The sequence below is a fragment of the Cinclus cinclus genome, chromosome Z, assembly GCF_963662255.1.
Source record: "Cinclus cinclus chromosome Z, bCinCin1.1, whole genome shotgun sequence".
NCBI classification, from domain to species: Eukaryota; Metazoa; Chordata; class Aves; order Passeriformes; family Cinclidae; genus Cinclus; species Cinclus cinclus.
The window spans coordinates 2947072-2966350 of NC_085084.1; the positions used below are offsets into that span (position 1 = coordinate 2947072).

General features: G+C 39.6%; 1 protein-coding gene and 2 non-coding genes across 4 annotated transcripts; all 3 read left to right on the plus strand.

Annotated features, from left to right (window-relative positions):
- The first annotated feature begins 10194 nt into the window (after positions 1-10194).
- On the plus strand, positions 10195-12476 carry LOC134056429 (cytochrome c oxidase subunit 7C, mitochondrial). 2 transcript variants are annotated; one of them, XM_062513218.1, is made up of 3 exons: positions 10195-10361; positions 11302-11447; positions 11541-11910. In XM_062513218.1, exons 1-2 carry the CDS (start codon positions 10287-10289, stop codon positions 11416-11418), a joined length of 192 nt encoding a protein of 63 aa, XP_062369202.1. In that variant the 5' UTR covers positions 10195-10286; the 3' UTR covers positions 11419-11447; positions 11541-11910. The 2 variants fall into 2 exon arrangements, with proteins under 2 accessions (XP_062369202.1, XP_062369201.1); XM_062513217.1 differs by lacking the exon at positions 11541-11910 and adding an exon at positions 12390-12476 and having other exon boundaries at positions 10200-10361.
- On the plus strand, positions 10541-10603 carry LOC134057068 (small nucleolar RNA Z39). The gene has a single exon (XR_009934194.1). It is a non-coding gene; the product is annotated as a small nucleolar RNA Z39 (small nucleolar RNA).
- Positions 11769-11829, plus strand: LOC134057075 (small nucleolar RNA Z39). The gene has a single exon (XR_009934200.1). It is a non-coding gene; the product is annotated as a small nucleolar RNA Z39 (small nucleolar RNA).
- Positions 12477-19279: the final 6803 nt, after the last annotated feature.

Sequence of the window (19279 nt, forward strand, 5' to 3'; positions counted from 1 at the left end):
TTCTGAGACAAGAAGATTATAAAAACAAAATATTCCATGGTTTTATTTGTTATTTATGTCTTCATTCATTTTGTGTGCCACTGCAATGACAACTCAGGTCACGCATAGCAGAACTTGTGGTAAGCACAAGTCTCATGTCAGTATTATCTCATGTGGTCTTCCTCATGAATTCCCTGTCCCTTTGGAAATCCCAAAGTTGAGGTACTTACAATGAATAACCAGGACATAGGTTTGATATCAGACTATCACGACCATCCAAAAAAAAAAAACTGCTCATAAGCCCTTGCACCATACCAAGCATGACCTGTAAGATCTTGCATGCGCTCAGATGAAGGATTGACTTTTCCTCCTCCTCTACAAGCAGATCCAATGAGTAGAAACAACAAAAATATGTGTTCTTCTGATAACCTATAATTTTAGCCTCCTCAGTCAAATTAAGAAGGTTATGAAATGTCTGTACATAAACAGAAATAGCCAGCAACCCAGACACACTGCTTAGAGAGACTGTCATGGGATTTTAAAATTTATTTATTTGCAATTTCCCTATAAAAGAGAATCACTAAAATACATTGTTGAGGGCAGTTTTTACCTAGAGGAAGGACTAACACATATTAGGATTAACACAGAAAGGTACCAAACAGCAGCATAACCCTCCCTGCACCTGCATTTTCTGTGGAATTCCTGTGGACAAACGCTGGATAATCTATGCAACACTGATTTGACAGGACTTCCAAAGACCACACAGCAACAGGCACAAGACCAAGAAAAACAGTAAGATCATTCTCCTTGTCGATCAAAGAAAATAAATTAGTATAGACAGGACCTGCTGCTGACCCCTTCAGATCTAAATCACAGATTACATTCAGATTTGGACTTTGTCTCCACATCTCATCTTTCTTTGCTTGCCATAAATTCAAGCATAAGTTGGAAAATGCCCCACATTTACCTTTATGTGGAATGAACATGATTCTCAAGGAAAGCCTCCTAAGGCTGAAGCCACTGTGGAACTCCTGAGCAAGTGATTGAAAATCTTCCTTTAAAGTACAAGGCTATGTAATCTTCTTTGGTTATCAGCTTTGATCATCAGCCAGGCCTAGCTCTCAAAGAAGTTGTGCAATCTTGGTTACAAATTCAAAAAAAAAAAAAAAATTCTAAATTGTCATAAAATGTCTTCACAAAGTCCATAAAGTAAATTAGGGGGGTAGAATTGCAGAGAATGTTAGGGTTGTGAAGAACAGTTAACTGAGTGAGACTTCAAGATAATAAAGCCTTGCACAAAAATAATCTGAGGAAAAAAAATAAAACAGTAAGAATTAAAAACTATCTAAGTGCACATTGTCATCATCACATGTAAGATGCTGACATGTATGATATATGATTTATCACATCACCAACACTAGTGGTGTTGGTTATGCCTCTGCATAATATCCAGGACAACTTGCTGCTTGAATGTTTTACTGAAAGAGGAGAATGACAGATGTGAAAACATATTTATCCTCTCAACAAATGTAATAGTCTCAGTAGGAGGCAAAACAATAAACATCACACAAGGCGCAATAAATACAAAATGAAAGTGTTTATTATATTGTCACTTCTAATTCCAATAGATTTAACAGATATTTCCTTATAACATTCATATGCCCTTTGGAGACTTGTGATGACAGAATGATGCGTTTCTGCCTTCCTTTTATCAAGACACCAAATCAGATGCATCAGATGAAAACATGGGTTCACGTGAAAAGCCAATCCCAGCTTGGGAGGCACTTCAGCATGTACTGGAGCACCATCCAGCATCATGTATTTGTACCCCAAACAGCCTTGCTGAATCCACGAGGCAGTGGTAGCATAGAACACAAAGCTGGTGCTGTTATCTTATGGATATGTCATCCAATCCCCTATATCTTTTTTCACTGGTCCTTTCCTCATCTGCCTTTTCCCAAATATCCCTTCTTGATGTATTTTCTTCCAGCCCCAACCCTCTTCTTCCTTCCAACCTTCTCTCCAAATCACTGTCCATGCATCAAGTACTCAAGAGATGAAATTGCAGTTTAAGACAATCCCGTAAAACATCATCGGGTTAAAAAGCCTCAAGGGATCTGCTAAGAAAGCCTAGAAAGTCACTTCAAAGTTGAGGGAAAAGAATAAATATCAGAACAACTTTTGGCTCCTGTGATATGACTCACAAGAATTTTCCAAAGTATTTCTTTCCTTTGAAAGAAATCCCAGAAACACACAGCAGAGGCAAGTACTGGGATGAAGTTGTGGCACGCACCCTCAGACTCAAGAAACAAGAAGCTTCAGTGTTCCCATCTTTCATGTGCAATTCTCACACTTAGACATAATCTAGGAGAAAGTGCTATCAGTGATAAAAATTTTGTATGAGAAGTCGACGTCTGACATTATGCATGTAAGTAAAAGCTGTGGGAGAACTGAGTTTCTTAGAGAAACTTTGTGTATCTGCCCCCTGTTCCTACAGCCTGTCCCTGAATTCTCACGCACAGAGCTGAAGCTTCAAGAACGTTTCCACCCATGCTGCATATTTATCTGAAAAACTGTTTCAAAAACAGTTCTACAAGCAGTTTCAAGCAAGACACAGCAACAGGTACTCAGTCATGTGCTTGTCCTTCCAAAACAAAAGCATCATCCCCTGCAGAAATTCGTGTCCCAGCTGTCCAGGCCTGTTCTGAGGAGCCATAAGGGAACATATTTACCTGGATTTAACTGTGCTATGTGCTACCACAACAGTAGGAAACAAATAAGTACAATGGGCCATCAATCTGCTCAGTTTTGTGCCATTTTAAATAAGAATTAGACATTCAGACTCTTAATTTCTAATTACAACAAGCAATAAATAACCCTCTATTCAATCCGAGTACGTTTAGGCAAATGACATTTTTCTGTTTCACACTTCCATTACTTCAGCCTGGTTATTTTCAAAGACAAGACAAGAACCACTTGCTCTACAATAACGTGACACCCTTGAGCTGGATTAAACATGCCGTATTCTTGCAAAGTTAGCTATTTTTACACTTGAATAGTCAAAGCAAAAATTGGCAGTATCATACAGTTCTAGTCAGGAGTCAAGTTTCCAACTGTGAAATGAAATTCTGTGAAGCAATTGAGTACGTGCAGTAGGAAAAAAAAATCCACTGCTATCCCCATGTCTAGTTGATAATGATTTCCTTTTATAAAATGTATTGAATTGCCATTTATAAAATGAACTATTTTAAAGGAGAGAGCTGGGTCCCAGTGACAAGTTGCTGAAGTTATCAAATTCTTCAGGGAAGGTTTTGCACACATCTCTTCAAGACACAGAACAAGACAAAGATGAGACATAAAGAAAAGATAATCTTTCGAGCAAAAGAAATTGTTCAAGCTATTTAATAAATACATCAAACATCTGATAAAGTTTGGAGCCACAGAGGATTAAAAATGACAGTAAGTCCACCTAATATGAATACCAGAGTGTGTTTCTTCAGACATTTAAGAGGATTTCTTTTAATGTCAGAATAAATATCAAGTTGATAAAAAGCATTTTTAAAAATAAAAATAAATAAAAGTGAAGCCCTGAATAAGGATTTTGGAGTTAGGTGACTTGAGAGGAGTCAAAAGGAGTGTAGGAAGAGTAAAGTTCATGATTTCCAAGGTAAGGAGAGCAAATGTAAATTTTCCTAACAAAGGCTGGCTATTTCATGACCTTATCCTGCAGCCCTCCACTACCAAAACCTTGCCACATAAACCTGATACAGCAGGAAGCTCTGCCATGAAGAGCTTGTAAAAAAACATCCAATTTTAGGTGGAGAAAGAGAACACACATGCAGAACATTCAAGCACAAGCACCTGCACACTATCAAAATCCAGCTTATGTTCCATGAAAATGTTTGGATATGCCACAGAAGCAGACCCACTGCCAAACAATGCGGCAAAACATGGAGGTTCCCATTTGGAAAAACAGTGGTTACTCAGCTCTTGGGCTGCATTTGCAGTTTGGAGTTTGGCACAAACTTTGTTTTGGATACTTACTAATCTACGGTAGGGCAGTAGCTGCAAAGCTTGTGAAAATGCCACCCTACAAAATAAACCTTTTGGTTATTCCATTATGGGAAATTATCAGCAAAGTATTTCCTCCTACTCGTTTGACTGGTAAAATTTGATCCTAGACTTTCTAGCAGAGCGACCTTCTTAGTGCTTGTAATGAAGATGATGTGAGTCCTTGTCACTGTCATTTCATTTTAGGTTCATATTTAAAGTGAATGAATCAGTCTGAATTTCATAGAAAATACATAACCAAGTCCATGTCCAAAAATATTCACTGCACTTTCAGCATGCCTGACTGCTGACCAAGCAGCCAGTTCTGACATGAAAAGTGTCTGTGTTTTGGCAGATGTTAGCTCTTTGTTGACCTCATAAACAAAGGTGTTAATGTTGATGCACAATGAATATAAACCAGGCCACTGGCAGACTTCACATTCAACATTTTCAACAGTTAATATTTCATTATAACAATCACTGATAGGTGATATACTCAATTTCACCACCATATTACAAAAACATTCTGAAAAAGCTAAGTTTGGGGAAGAAAGTGAACAGGTCACTAGAAGAACTAACAGGCTCACACGTAAATAAAACAGCTAGACTGAACTGCAATTTCACTAATTAATCAAAATATCATAAGAAACATGCATGGTTTCTTGTTAAATATTTACAGGAGGGTGAAGTATTACCCAGTTCCTTCAGGACCTATGGGTGCATCTCATCAGGTCCCATGAACTAGCGTACCTTCAGGTACTTTCAGCAACCCCAGAAGTTCCATCTTTGAGCTCCGAGAATTAAGATGATAAATCATTTTTATGTACTCACTGATGTCAAAATTGAAATTACACAATTTCACCTCCTGTCAACAACTGAATGTCTGTATATGGTACCTGAGAATGGACTGTAGAAACATCAGTTGCTTTTCTTCATCATGGTAAATCAGCAGTAATCACACTGTCTTTGTTGTAAACGACACAGTTAAAAGCTGTTGTTACAAGTGAATTTATAGTCTAACAACATATAAACAAGAAAAATTAGAGTAATCTTGCTTAGCAGCTAAACCATATACCATTATTAGAGAGAGAAAGTAAAAGAACAGAGAGTTCTTGCTGATGGCCAACTAGAAGTTGCTGGAAACATCAGTCCAGAAGTGTACTGTGAAAGTAAAAATAAAACCATAAAATAAAACTAATAAAAATAAAATAATAGCAGAGATGCAATCACATTGTTACAGTAACTTACAAAGGAACACAAATGGATCTTCAATAGTTTAAAGTGTGTTTTTGCATTAAAAGTGCATTTTTTCATTAAAAGTACCTAACAGAAAAGCATTCCTCCCTCCACCTTTATTTCTCTCTAACTGCTTTATTTCTTTGGGCACTGTCTCACAGAAACCAGCATTGGGGATCACCCAGAGCATCTCTGCAACGACTGAAAAAAAACACTCACCACACTAGGCAAATGCTCCTCAACTTTTGGTTCTTATGATTGGCCACCCCCTTTCATGGAAATTAGAGACTTGGTATCTTAGCATACCACTTTATCACATATACAGCTGGATGTGCTGTCTACACAAAAAAAGCCCTTTTCAATGCATTGCACATCAACTGCTTGACTTGGTACTCTGAGTGTAACTTGGTCTTTTAACTTGTAAAAACAAAAACAGAGCTTTGCATCCTCCATTTTAGAGAGAGACATGAAGACAAAATAAATAATGCAAAGTGGCTCTTACTCACTGTGCAAGTTCTGTATCCTGATGAAGCCTCTAGGAAAGGTTCTGTGTAACCAACCTTCCCTCATGTATTTTAAACAGTCTTTTGGGAGGTTCAATTAATGCTGCAAAAGACTAATGAAAAAAGTAATTCTGTCGGGGTAAAAAATATTATTGTTAGACACTTTTTTCCACTGCTGAAATACTGATAGTACACAAAAATGAGACTCTGTTTCCATAAGAAATTGCTTACATGAAGGGGCAATTTTTTAACTATTTCACATAACAAGAAACTAAATTTATCTGGGTACACTGCCAAAACTATGATATTGTCACTACGCACATCCAACTTAGCTGCTTTCATGAGTAACACTCAATCTATAAATTTGTGCTCAACTTTTCATACTACCTGTATTTTTCACCAAAAAATTACACTAATAAACAGAGACACAGCGAAGAAGTTCGTACAGAACTTTTATATTCATTATAGCTTAAAAGTATGAATTACACAGGTACTGTATTACTTCCCCCTACAATCCTAATGGCAAACCAAATGATACAACCAGAGTTAGCAGGCGACATTCAGATGCACAGGCCCACTTTTAGGTTTCAAACAGATGCAAAAATAATAATAATTCAGGTTGAGACGAGTAACTTGAGTGCATGTGTTAACTCTTACGTATGCATGTTAACTGTAAAAGGTTAAAAATGTTAATTATACAGTCTTGAAGACAATTTGTGGGCAAAATGACAACAGTAAACTGTCAGGAAGATGACTGCACATAAAGATATTACAGTGCAAAACTAAACTTCCAATTATTTTATTGTCTTGTTTATAACATATTACGATACACTGAAATTTGCTTAAGTAATATTTTAATACTTACCATCTTTTCTTGAATATCGCACCTGGAAAATACAATTAATGCACTAGGTATTAGCAGTATCTGCAGCTTGGGAAAGAGTTTGATTTGTTTCGTGATAATTTTCTCATGCCCTAATACCAAATAATATGTACGTATTCTGCAGAAGAGCTGTAGTTTGGACGAGCTCTTTCTGCCATTATAAACTGATGTTGCTGCCACGAAAAGCACTAACTCTACGCATCCATTTCGACCTTTATAATGCTACAACTGTTTCACACCCTTCTGTAGGCCAGTTAGGCCTTTGTGCCACAGACCCTGAACTGGATCTGTGAAATGATCCAGTCCAAAGAACAGTTGGGGGAGGAAACTGTCCTTTGAACTGTGCCCTGAAAAAATTATTTTCAGTGCATATTTACATGTGAAAGTAACTCAGTTTCACACCTTAAGGAAGGCTTACACATTTGGAAGCTTAGCTGGTTTTAACAGCTATAATGGAAGAATAAAAGATGCTACTTCCCCTATAACAGCATCCTGTTGCTTCATTGTCTGCAACTAATCTGTCTGTAACTGCTTCCAAAGGACAATTCCTCTACAATTTCATGTCAAGGTTTTCAGCTTTTCATTGTGCTAAATACAAATGCTTCCCATACAAACACCGCTTTCCGCAGTTGAAGATCCCCACATTATTTTTATTACTGTTAATTGTTTATTTGACATTTCTAAGATGCTTTTATATTTCAGAACACCTACTATGTGGAAAAAAAAAAACTATTACCACAAATGAGACAAGTTCATTATCCTTATGAACAACATACTGCTACAACTGTGAAATTAGACTGACTGACAAATTACTCTATCAGAGATATTTTCCACCTCTGATAACCCTCAGTTTTTCTAAAAAACATATAATTAATATCCATCATATCTCTCCCAGCCTCTACTCACCCTTTCCCTTTAATTACTTAGCATTTAACAACTGCTTAATCTTGTGCTTAATACCTGACCTTATGACTGAAGAGAGGTTAATTCCTAAGTTGAATGCCAGACAAAATAATTTATCATGTCAACAAAAACAGAGAATAATTTCTGTAGAAAAACAATGGTTTTGTCTCCTGAGCCCTCTGCCCATGATGCTAGCAAAACAGTTTAGGGAGTTTATGCTATTTAAAAGCTTGCATGGAGTACACACGTCCAAACTTGATCACACATAATTTCAGCATTTAAAAACAGCTGTTTTTAACATCTGGTTTTACTCCCAAAAGAGGACTGTAAAAGCCAGTAGGACTTTATCTTGGTTCTCTCACTGCATCTCAGTGATTGGCAGTTGCAACCCCTGAAGTACGGCCCTGTAAATTTTGTAAATCATACACTAAGCTTTCTATGCTTCTTTCTTCCACCAAAATCATAAAAAGTAGATCCTGTACATTACTTTCTTTAGCTACTTGTGGTTTTTTTCTTATTTGTATTTTTTGGCATCTAGATCAAGAAGAAAAACATTCTTTGTGGGGAAAAGTGAGTAAGAAAGCAGAACCTGAAAGAACTCATCACCAAGTCATATTCACAGCAGTAAAATGTAATGTATTATTGAAGATGAAAAAGATAACCTGGCAAAAAGTAATAGGTTTTCTAAAGGAAGAGAAAATGGTAGACATAAAAAAGATGTATGTGAACAAGCAGCCTAAATCCAGAGATTCATAGATTTAAAAGCTGGGAGGTATCAGTATAATCACCCATTCTGATCCCATGCATGGCACAGGCCAGGGAATTTCACCCAGTAATTAATTCTGTAATTCTCATAGTTTGTGTGTTAGACTGCCTTTTCATAAAGGCATACAGTGGAGCACGTAGCAGCTCCTGCAAAAACCTGCCCTGCTACCTGATTATCCTCATCATAATTAAGGTACATAATATTTCTAACACTTTAGAAGATGTTTAAAAGAAAGAACACTTACTTTGTATCACTTTATGTTTTGAAGGAGAACAGATTTGAGTGTTCAGCTCTATTTCTCCAGCTGTAAAACAACTCTAGATATCTACCACTCTCCAATTATATTTACCTAGAGATTCCTGCTTCTGTCTACAGAGAAAACATCTGCAGAGCATCTAGGATTAAACTGCTATTGTTAATGCAACTGTGTAAGAGGAATCTTTATGCCTCTATTCAGCATCTCCTCTGCAGCAACGCTATAAAATCCACTACAGGAGGAGAAGAGCTACATTTAAACAAGAACATTTGTTAGAAAGATGATAAAGCAGATTGCAGAGCACCATCGTGCCATTAATTCCAATTAGAAAATGCTTGAGAAAAGGGGGAGGAGGGGGGGAGAAGAGGCCTGGCTGCCTGAACAGCAATGGGATTCAACAAGAATAGGAAAACATCTTTCAATACACATCAGAATCAGCAAATGGAGGGGGGGGAAAGCATTGCAAACTCTGACAAATAAAAGCAGAAGTCTATCTAAACAAAGGGAAAAAAATCTGAAAATAACTAGCTAAGGAAATCACAACTAGATCCACAAGTAATGATAAAAGGTGTCCTAGGGTTCTGTATCGCCTAATTATGGTCAAGGACCACCAACTAATGTAACTAATTAAGCCTCACTTCTCAAAGTAATTTTAACCTGTTTTTATTAAAGTATTTCTTTGGTGAGCATAAATTCCTGGTTTTCTATCCTTTGACAGCACATAAATGTACAGAAAGGCTATGAAAATAAATAAATAAATAACTAAATAAATAAATAAATAAATAGCTTCCTTGCAACATTGAGATGGCAGCATCAAAAACTTCTTTTCCTGAAAAGAAAGAGTTTGTCTTTAAAATAATCCATGTAAGAAAATATATGGAGACCACCAATATTGGAAGTAACCTTTTGGTAAATGTGAAGTGTCCTGGGGGGGTCCTTCTTTCCCTTCACAGTGCCAAAGTTCCTTTAAAGTTTAAATACACCGTAATATAGTCACTAAACGTAATAATACCCTATAAATAAGTCATGTACAAATCACCACCATCCACCATGACAGAGAGGAACTCTAAAAAAAAAAAAAAAAAAAAAAAAAAGCTTGATAGAACAAGGGGGGATGGACACACAATAGGAGAAGGCAGGGCTGGATGGGATCTTGGGAATTAGGAATTGTTCCCTGGCACAGGGTGGAATTCCCAGAGCAGCTGTGGCTGCCCCTGGATCGCTAGCAGTGCCCAAGGCCAGGTTGGACACTGGGGCTGGAGCACTGGGACAGTGGGAAGCGTCCCTAACATGAATGGGATGGGGAGTGTAAAACCGGCTGAACTTTTAAGATCCTTTCCAACACAAATCATTCTGTTACTGTATTTTTCGTCCATATAGCGGCCTCTATGAGTTCTAGGTCCAGTGCAGCTCGCGAAATGTACTGGCAGACCCGTCTGACCCCTCAGCTCCCCTCCGCCATTTCCCTCCACCCCTCAGCCAGCACAAAATGGCGGCGGGGCTGAGCGGGACTCTCTCGCCACCGGGGAGCGTTCGAGGGGCTCGACCAACCGCAGGCCGCCGTTTGCTGCCACGTGATAGCATGGAACTACAACTCCCGTCATGCCCCCAGTGTTTCCTTCCTAGTTCCGGTTCCGGCTCCCGTCGGCCGCGCCACCCTCGGGAAGGTCGCGCAGGGCGGACGAGTGGCCGCTTCGTCTTGCCCCTATCATGTTTTCCACCGGTGTCCGCCGCTTCGCTACCTCCGCCATCCGCCGCAGCCACTATGAGGAGGGGCCCGGGAAGGTGGGCAGCAGCGTCCTGGCCTGCTGAAGGTCGCGGCGAGGGGGATGGCGGGGTGGGGGTTGGTGGCCGCCTTGTACCTGGCTGGTGTTGTGTGGGCTTTGGGGTGGCGCAGTGATGCCCGTACGGCCACAGCACCGCGGATGGTGTGGTGAACGACCCCAGCGCCTTTCCCTGCGGTGGTACAGATGATGAGCATTGCGGTATGAGGGGTAACAATGATACTGTAAACGCTTTCTGATGTACCTGGCGTGTTTTCCTAAGCCTTCGGTCTTAATTTACATGCTTAAGCGATAGGAGACTTTTTACGGGCAAGATAATGAAATGCCAGAACGCTGGAGGAGCTGTGGATGTGTGTTCTCAGGAATTTTTATATTTGACCGCATGAGACCTGCAGGCTGGAGGGAGAGTAGAAGAGAGGACGAAGTGACCTCCAGAGGTCACATGCAGGTTGTAATCATCGGTTTAGAAGAAACCTTAAAGATCATTTTATTCCACTCCCTGCCATGGGCCGGGACACCTCCCACCATTCCAGGCTGCTCCCAGCCCCAATGTCTAACTTGGCCTTGGACACTTCAGGGATCCAGGGGCAGCCACAGCTGCTCTGGGAATTCCACCCTGTGCCAGCCCTGCCCACCTTCACAACAAAGACATTTTCTAGTATCCAGTTGAAATCTCACCTCTTTCAGTTACAAACTGTTCCCTTTTGTCCTGTCACTGTAATTGTTCATGAAGAGTCCATTTCCAGCTTCCCTGTAAGTACCCTTCAGACACTGGAAGGTTATTTATTACCCTAAATACTGTTTCTTTCCCTGGGAAGTACTGGAAATGCTTTGCAACTGCGTATTTGTTTTATTTTGGGTTTCTTAGCACTTGTGAATGGGTTAGAAAGGAATTTAATGCTTTGATTGCAAAGGTAAAACTCCTGTTTTTCCCCCTTTAGAACCTCCCGTTCTCTGTGGACAACAAGTGGCGGCTGCTGGCAATGATGTGCGCGTTCTTTGGGAGTGGGTTTGGTGCCCCTTTCTTCATAGTCAGACACCAGCTCCTGAAGAAATGAAGAGGACAGGCTGTAGCTGCACTAGCTGGGTAAATGTTTTTTTTTTTTTTTATTTCGTAGTGCAGTGGAATTTAATGAGCCTGACCTCGTCAGAAATCTTTCTAATTCTCAGCCTTTTGCAGTCCAGGTGCTGAAGTGTTGTGGTCTGCAGTTGCATAATAATAAATGAAACAGTGAGCAGGTGGAAGTTTGTGTCACAGAGCTGCTGCACTCGGTGGTTTGTGACCTTTGCCTCCCTCTAAGAGGCCACTCCTCTCTGCATGCAGTTTCTGACTGTAACAAAAACCATGCCTGCTTCCTCCCCTGAGGAGGTGAAAAGGTGCACCTGGTGTGACCTGTGGGAGTCACTGGCACGTGTGATGTGACAGAACAGGATGAGAAACTGTGATGCTGTAAACGCTTTCTGATGTGCCAGACAAAGGTCAGGGGAAAATTGCATTTTCCTGAACCTCTATCAAAGCAGTCTCACCATCTATGTTGTTCACAGGTTACTGTCCAGTAAGATAAGATCATTAACAAATTAATTGGTGCTTGCTGATCCCAACAAAGCAAGCCTCAGACATGACTCAGACTGTGTAACCATGCCACTTGCAGTTGAAAGCCCACTTCAGTTTGTTTTAATGTGATTCCACTTTCTGGTATTGTCTGTACCATCTTTTTGGGTGCTTCAGTGGTCGGGATAGTTCTTGAAAGGAAATAACAGTCCTCATTGGAATCTAGTAATTGGAAAAAATTATGTAATTCCTTTTCCAGTTTGGTGTTCATTCCATCTTCAACTGAGGACAAAACCAAAACCAGCAGACTTGTATTGAAGTTTAGCATTTAGAACTGTGTGGTTTCATGCAAGTCATGACCTCTGATGCAAAACCACACAGTGGATGAAGTAGTCTTCAAGTCAAAAATTCTAATTAAAATATATGTTTTTACAGGGCTCTTACATTTCTTTAATTTCTTTTTTTTTTTAATTGCAGAGTTGAAGTCTTCTGCACAGCATTGATCAACGGGGAAATGATAGCTGCAACCCATGCTGGATGTCTCTAAATAAAATCTTAAACCCCGTGGGCCTGGGCTGTGTGTTTTGTGAAACTTCTGAAGTGCTTTTGATGGCTGGTGTGTACTGAGAACACCTTCAAATTGCAGTGTATTGTCATTAAATTAAACAATTGTTGTCATGTTTAAAAGCAGAGGGTAGGTAAAATGACATTTCAAAGCAGGGATTGGACTGAACTTTTTTATACTGCTCAGAGTAATGATTTTGGTACAGTTTATAGCAGTGTGGGTATCCTTTCACCATAATCCATGGTGCATATGTTTTTTTTTCTTCACTGAGGGTTTTCTGTGGTTTTTCTTCCACACTCAGCAGTTCTGAAGAGCTGCTGTTCCCAGGTCTGTGTAGCATCAGCTCTGAGCAGGAACTTGGGCACTGCCTGAAGGTTTCATGAGGGCTCAGGGGGGGTGATGGAGGCACAGCTCTGACCAGAAAGAAAGTATTGGTAATATTCTGCAGTTACCAAAACTGATACTGGTGCAGGTTTGGAAGGAACTGATGGCTTTCTGTTGGTACTTTTTTTTGTTGTGGACTTTTCTGGTTTGCTTCCCCCCCAACTTATAAACACCCTCCTGCTGCATCACAGTGCATTTGAAGCATTAGAATATGCGAGCTGAACAGTCCCATAAAATTTTGTATTCCTTTCTTGCCATTCTAATCTGTATGGATGCCAGTTTCTCATCAGACTCACTCAGCAGAAGTATGTGGGAGTAGTAACAGGCTGTTCCTAGCAGAGCAGCTCCTGGGTGCCACGTTTATCACTGCAGGGATGGGTCTAAAGTGCTGATGTTCCCCCTTGCACCTCAGTCCCTGATGTGTTTAAAAAGAGCACACCTCGCCTCTGAAGGTTCACCCTCTGGGATAGATGAGCCTTTACTGTGCTTAAAACAAGGTCTTGCTGGATGCCACTCCCTTCTCTTGCAGCTTTCAAAGATACTTTTGAGCAGGGGTGGTTGAACTCAAAGCAATTATTTTTGGATGAAATGTTAGGTACTTGCTCCTCTTGTGATGTGTTCTAAAACTGTAATCATCTCTTTTCACAGTTGTTACACTGATGGATCATAGTCATTGAGAAGCAGAAAGATCCTGGGGGTTGCTAGTTACAAGAAGTTTCTAAATCCTGACCCTGTTTCCAACCCTGCCACCAACTTGCATAAATAAATTGCTGATGTGGAGCACAGTACCTGTAATCTTTCACCTGCTGCTGTTTTACATATTTTCCATGGCTGTGTGCTGAGGGAGTGGAGGAGCTGAAGCTCCTCTGTGCTGTCAACCCCTGTATAATCCCAGTTTTTGTGCAAATCATGCAAGAATGAAACAACATCAGCCCTGCTTTGTGTGGGGGCTGACTAAATGCATCCTGTTAGTCTTAATCCGTTTGATGAACCTGTGTTTGTGGTGCTAGTACTAGTTCATCTTTCATTCACAAAGGAGACGTGGTACAACTTTGTAGCCTCCATTAACTGCACACTGTGAGTTAGAAAATGAGTGTGTTCTCCCTTCATGGCAAGCTGTGTTACTCCTGTGTGCTGCCAGGGCTGTAATTAGTCCCTTTAGAACTGGTTTGTTCCCCTACATGAGTTGCTTGGGCAATTCTCAGTAGTTTTCAAGCCCCATCAATTACCAAGTCTGTAAGTCCCCTTCCTGATGTAAGTAATTGGTTCCCTTAGGATTTCAGAAGTTTTCACTTCTGCAGCAGAAATATATTAATAGATCTGTGCTGGTCTTTCTGTTAATGCAAAATGGAGCAGTCTGCATTCTACCCATTCTACCAAAGGCATATTTTGCTTCTAAATTATCTATAATTTCGTCACTGCTCAATTAAGCAAAGTCTGAAATTCATTTATCTTGATTGCCTGGGTGGAGAATGCAGGTTCTCATTGAGAGAGATGTGGTGCCTATCATTAATACCAGGTGTTTGACTGTTTTAATTTCACAGAGGCACAAGTCCAGATTGCATTTTTATCTGTGCTCTTATGAGAAGATCACTGCATTCAGCCAACGCTTCTTCAACCATACTTATTTATTTGCTTATTCATTTAACGGCCCATTTTTTAATTTACTCCCCAAGTTTACCTTGGTCTTAATATTTTGTAATTTGCCCATTCACTGGTTTATTGTTTTATGTCTTCCTAGTCCATTGTCTATTGACTGCTGAAGAGGTGAACCAGAGAAACTCAGAATTTTTTTTCTCACCTCATTTTCTTATTTTGAAATGACTTCTCTGAACACATTCCCACCAGCAATACTAGCATGGAAAAACCCAGCCCTGAGTCATTCTAGAGACAGAAGTGTCACTATGAATATATATGAATGAGCTAATATTTAATGGTATTAAGAGGGATGGATCAGACTCATTAAAGCCCACAAGCTGCAGAATTAAGTTGTGCAAAAACATAACAGTGTGTTCCATCACATTCAGATATATAATAATCTGGGTAACCAATGAAATACTTATTTTAAAATAGCCTTTTGGGTTCCCTTTAGGGCACCTTGACTTGATAGAAGATAAATCAACTGAAAATAGGCAAAAAAGCAATATGTAAGTGTTGCTCCTCTGTCATTAAAATTGTATGAAGGAAAAAAAGCAGTGGTTAAAGGACCTCTGGGAAATAACACATCTGTGTGAATGATTGTATTTTTTGCTTGCCAGATGCCAATTTTAAGGAAAGTCATTAATGATCCCTGATTTTTTTCCAGTTTTCCTGTTACAATTTTCACCTCTGTGTTTTATGTTTTGGCACAAACTCAAAACCTCTCTGCTTTGCTTCTAGAGAGCCTCACAGCTAGCCATTTTAATTATGTTAGGTATAGTCTTATATAGTCTTACATACATATATATATATATAGTCTTCTTAAGCAGTTTCTGAATTAAATCTGACCAGATGTGAATTAGATGTCCTTATCCTCTCATATTTTGGATGTTTTCAGTTTGTGGATCTTTCTTTCTTACTCTGGAACACTCCTTGTTTCTAAAGGGACAAGACTGGGGGGCTTGGATTCAGTTACATTGAACAGGGTATTTTAATTTCATGAAAACTGATATCTTATTTTTCAAATCAAGTTATTCTAGAATTTCTGTTAAGCAATTAATTTTACAGTGTATCCTTTTCATACCCACTCTTCAGAAAGCAATGGGAATTTGTTTGGTTTTTTCCTCCCCAAAGAACAGAAATTTCAATTCTTGTTCACTTGTGCTTTGAAACATCTGGTATTAATCCATGTTAGAGGTAAGATATTGGCTTGGATGAGCCCCACTTCTGGATTATTGTGGGCAACCCTTGCATAATTAATATAAGTACAACAGAAACCTGGATTAATTTTTTTCTTCTTTTAAATTGTGACCCCTTTACAGAGGTGTTGCCATATACAGTAATTAAGAGTGATTTATTTATGAAAAGTTGCTTCAAGATCTTTTTACTGCTAATTAAATAGTTGCGGAAAAATTCAAAATCTTTTCTAGTATAAGTTATCACCTACTCTTGTTTCTTTCTAGCTTGAGATTTTTATTTCTGTCTGAACATGAAACAGTTTAAAGGTTTATAACAAATAGGGCTACAGGATGAAAATATGAAAGTAGAACTTAGTATTGCATGGGTGAGCACATTCAAATTACGTTTATCCTTTAAAGGTAAAGATCATCTGTACATTGCAATTCATTACTTTGGTTGAATTTTCAGTGCAGTGACATCATTGTTTTGTTATTTTTTTTAGTTAAACAGAATTGTAAAGTAGAAAGAAGGGAAGGAAAGAAAAAAATGAAAAAGAAAATAGTTCTCAATTTCATGATCAAGAAAATAAAGTTATATAAAAGGGCAAACAATACACCCAATTGGGGATATCAGAGCTGGGATATAATATCCAGTGCTATAAAATATTCCTGCCTGTTCCCACCTCAGTGGAGTACATTAAGCAGCTATGAGAACTTTGTTGTCATCATTATTTTAATGTGTGAAAATACACATCCATGTAGAAATAGCAAAACAGCCTCTGGGTTGCTTAATTGGAAGTTGGAACGTGCATCAGAGGAGCACAATAACACAGTAATTTATTGGCAAAAGTGTCACAATTATATCTTCAATTATCCCAAAAAAAGATGTCGGTTGAAAAATGAGGAGGAATGGGGTGAGTTTAGGACACTTGTTACTGGAAAAACACTTTGGAGCAGCATGGAGTGGCTTATGGCAGGTTGGGAAGGAAAGACATCAACTCTGAGACCCTCTGTGGTGCAATTAATCACTGTTTCAATTAAAACATAAATGTGGGCTCTGCCCCCTGCCCTCTCTGTGGGTTTTTCAGAGGCAGCCCCTTCTGCAAACAGCTCGGCTCCTGTTTGCTCTGCTTGCACAGGGAAGATAAATGTTAGTTGCTCTCTGGGATGATATGCTCAATAAGTTTGACTTGAATTTAAATGAGTTTAAAATAATAGTATTTGCCGGAATTAATGTGATCCACTGTTCCATTTTCTCCTTTGGTATTCCATGAATAACATTAAGTTCTTTTTTGTGGTTGCACCACCTTTTTCCATTAGCTATGTAGAGCATGCAGCTCTTTGAAAAATGTCACTGTATAAATAGTGTTGCTGAGAGCCCGACGAAGCCACAGCCAGCAACAAAATGTGGATATGTACCTTGCTGGTGAAAAAAAAAAAGTGCAAAAATCATGTATATGAAAATGTATATAAAAATTATAACAAGTGATGGAAGGACAGAGCTGAGAGGGAAGAGTGTTGTCTGAGGTCTTGTTTCTTTTTTGAAAAATCTTGATTGCACCATTAAGATTCATAACTCATGAGAGTTGTTTTAGAAAAAACTCCCCAAATCACAGCTCCATAATTCTGGAATAAATATAGTTTTGTAATGACAAGAAGATCTCTTCCTCAAGGGAGGGAGAAGCTGCTAATCACCAAGCCAATCAGTCAGCACAGATATCAGATATTTGGCCAAATGGGGCTTTGCTGTGAACCAAAGCTGTAGCCTGAAACAGTGAATAGGCTGGGGGGGGGGGGGGGGGGAACATAAACATCAATGTACAGGTCATTAATATGAGTGAGAAATCCTTTTTGCTTGCCACCATGAGCCACCCAGATAATTTAAATTGAAAACTGGAGATGTGACTCCCTAAAGAAGACCCATCCCTCCATGACCTTGTTTTCTGACAACCCAGAGCAGATTTGGGGAGCAGCTAATTGGAAACTTTTCTGGAAATGTGCACATCCCTGTGCTCCAAAATCATGCTGTCACTTCTCTCTCCTGTTTGTTTCTCCCAAACGTGGTGCTATCCTCTGATTCCAATTCTGCAGAGAACTGATTTCAGCCAAACAGCAGGAGCTCAGCTGTTAATTCACTGCTCTCTCTGCCCACTGCCTGGAGCTGTAAGTGCCTCTTTGTAGCTCATTTGGGAATATTTTAGTGCTGGCTAGATGAAGCTGGGTGTTGAAGGGCTGGGGGGATTTTTTTAGAGAGGTCAGGGGGAAAGCTGGCAACCACTAAGTAAGGTCCTTTACCTTCTTGGAGTAGCAGCACAAATAGGGAAGCATTCAGGAAATTCCTGCTTAATTTAAATTGTTAGGCACAGCTGAAACTCCTCTGCCCACTACACAATCCAAAAGCAACGTGTGGGCAGCTGACAGCCTACCTGCAGTACAACTGGAGTAGCTGAAGGTGTGACTTCAAAGTCGCCTAAATTTTACTTAATCCTCTGTTTGACACTGCTTTGAAGTTAAAGCAGCACTGCGGCGTTCAATTGGAATTTACCTCTGGAATCAAACTATGTAAAACAATTTGCCAGCTACTCTAAACCTAAGTAGGTCAGCAAAACCTAAGCGAGTAAGAGTTTAGACAGGTCACCATTTAAGTTTATTCAAGTTATTTTTCCTGCTGTGTAGGCAACCCCAAGAATGGGAAGTGCAAAGCCCAGAAAGCCAAGCAGAGCATCAGCACCAGGACAGGACCAAGCACAGGGACAGGGCTCAGACCCTCATGTTTTTATGGGATGTTGGGTGCTATAACTTTTCCTTACAGAGAGTCCATAAAAGTCAACCTAAATTCACATGAGAAAAGACTGGACTTTTTTGAGCACTTGCTCAAAAGCATGTTTGAATACAATTGTATGTAATTACTATTTTTTATTTACTACAGCACTAACTCTGGCTCGGTCTCCCCCAGTAAAATTCCACAACCATCCCTCCTATGCCATAAACAATGCCTGAAAAGTGGAATAGCTCTGCAGGTGGTACTGAGAGCATGTCCTCACCACAGCAGCTCAAACTTTGTGGATTAAAGCAACACCCCTGAGAAGCCACCAGAGATCACCTGAAACTGACCCTGGGCCTCTCATATTCTGCCCAACAGCTCACCTGGGTGGAAGGTGACCACACACCTCTTCCTTCTTCAGCTAAATTTAGATACCACTCCAGCAGCCACGTGAGCACCCACTAAATCAGGTCATGCAGGAGAGGAAATAACCACAGGTTCTGCTTTTGGAAATGGCATTATTGCCAGAGACACACTCTAAAAGGTTTTTTCTGAAATTGCAGGAGAGAGAAAACACAATATGTAATCAGGGACTGAAAATGGTCGTTTATTAAAAGCCCCTAGCAATTTTTGTGTGAGATTGCTAAATGAAACCTTTGTTCTCCCTTAGGAATCAACGACCTTTGAAAAATTAGTGACCGAGCAGAAATAGAACACAATTCAAGGTAAGTCTATTGACAAAAGAGGAAAAAGAATCAAGAGTTCAGACTATCTCACTGAAGATGAAATAGTGGAGGGTGCTGCTGGGTGAGAGGTACTAAATGAAGGTTAAAATGTC

Coding starts and splice junctions, on each gene's coding strand:
- LOC134056429 (XM_062513218.1), top strand. CDS start 10,287: ATGTTTTCCACCGGTGTCCGCCGCTTCGCTACCTCCGCCATCCGCCGC. Junction 10,362..11,301: donor ATGAGGAGGGGCCCGGGAAG/GTGGGCAGCAGC, acceptor TTCCCCCTTTAG/AACCTCCCGTTCTCTGTGGA.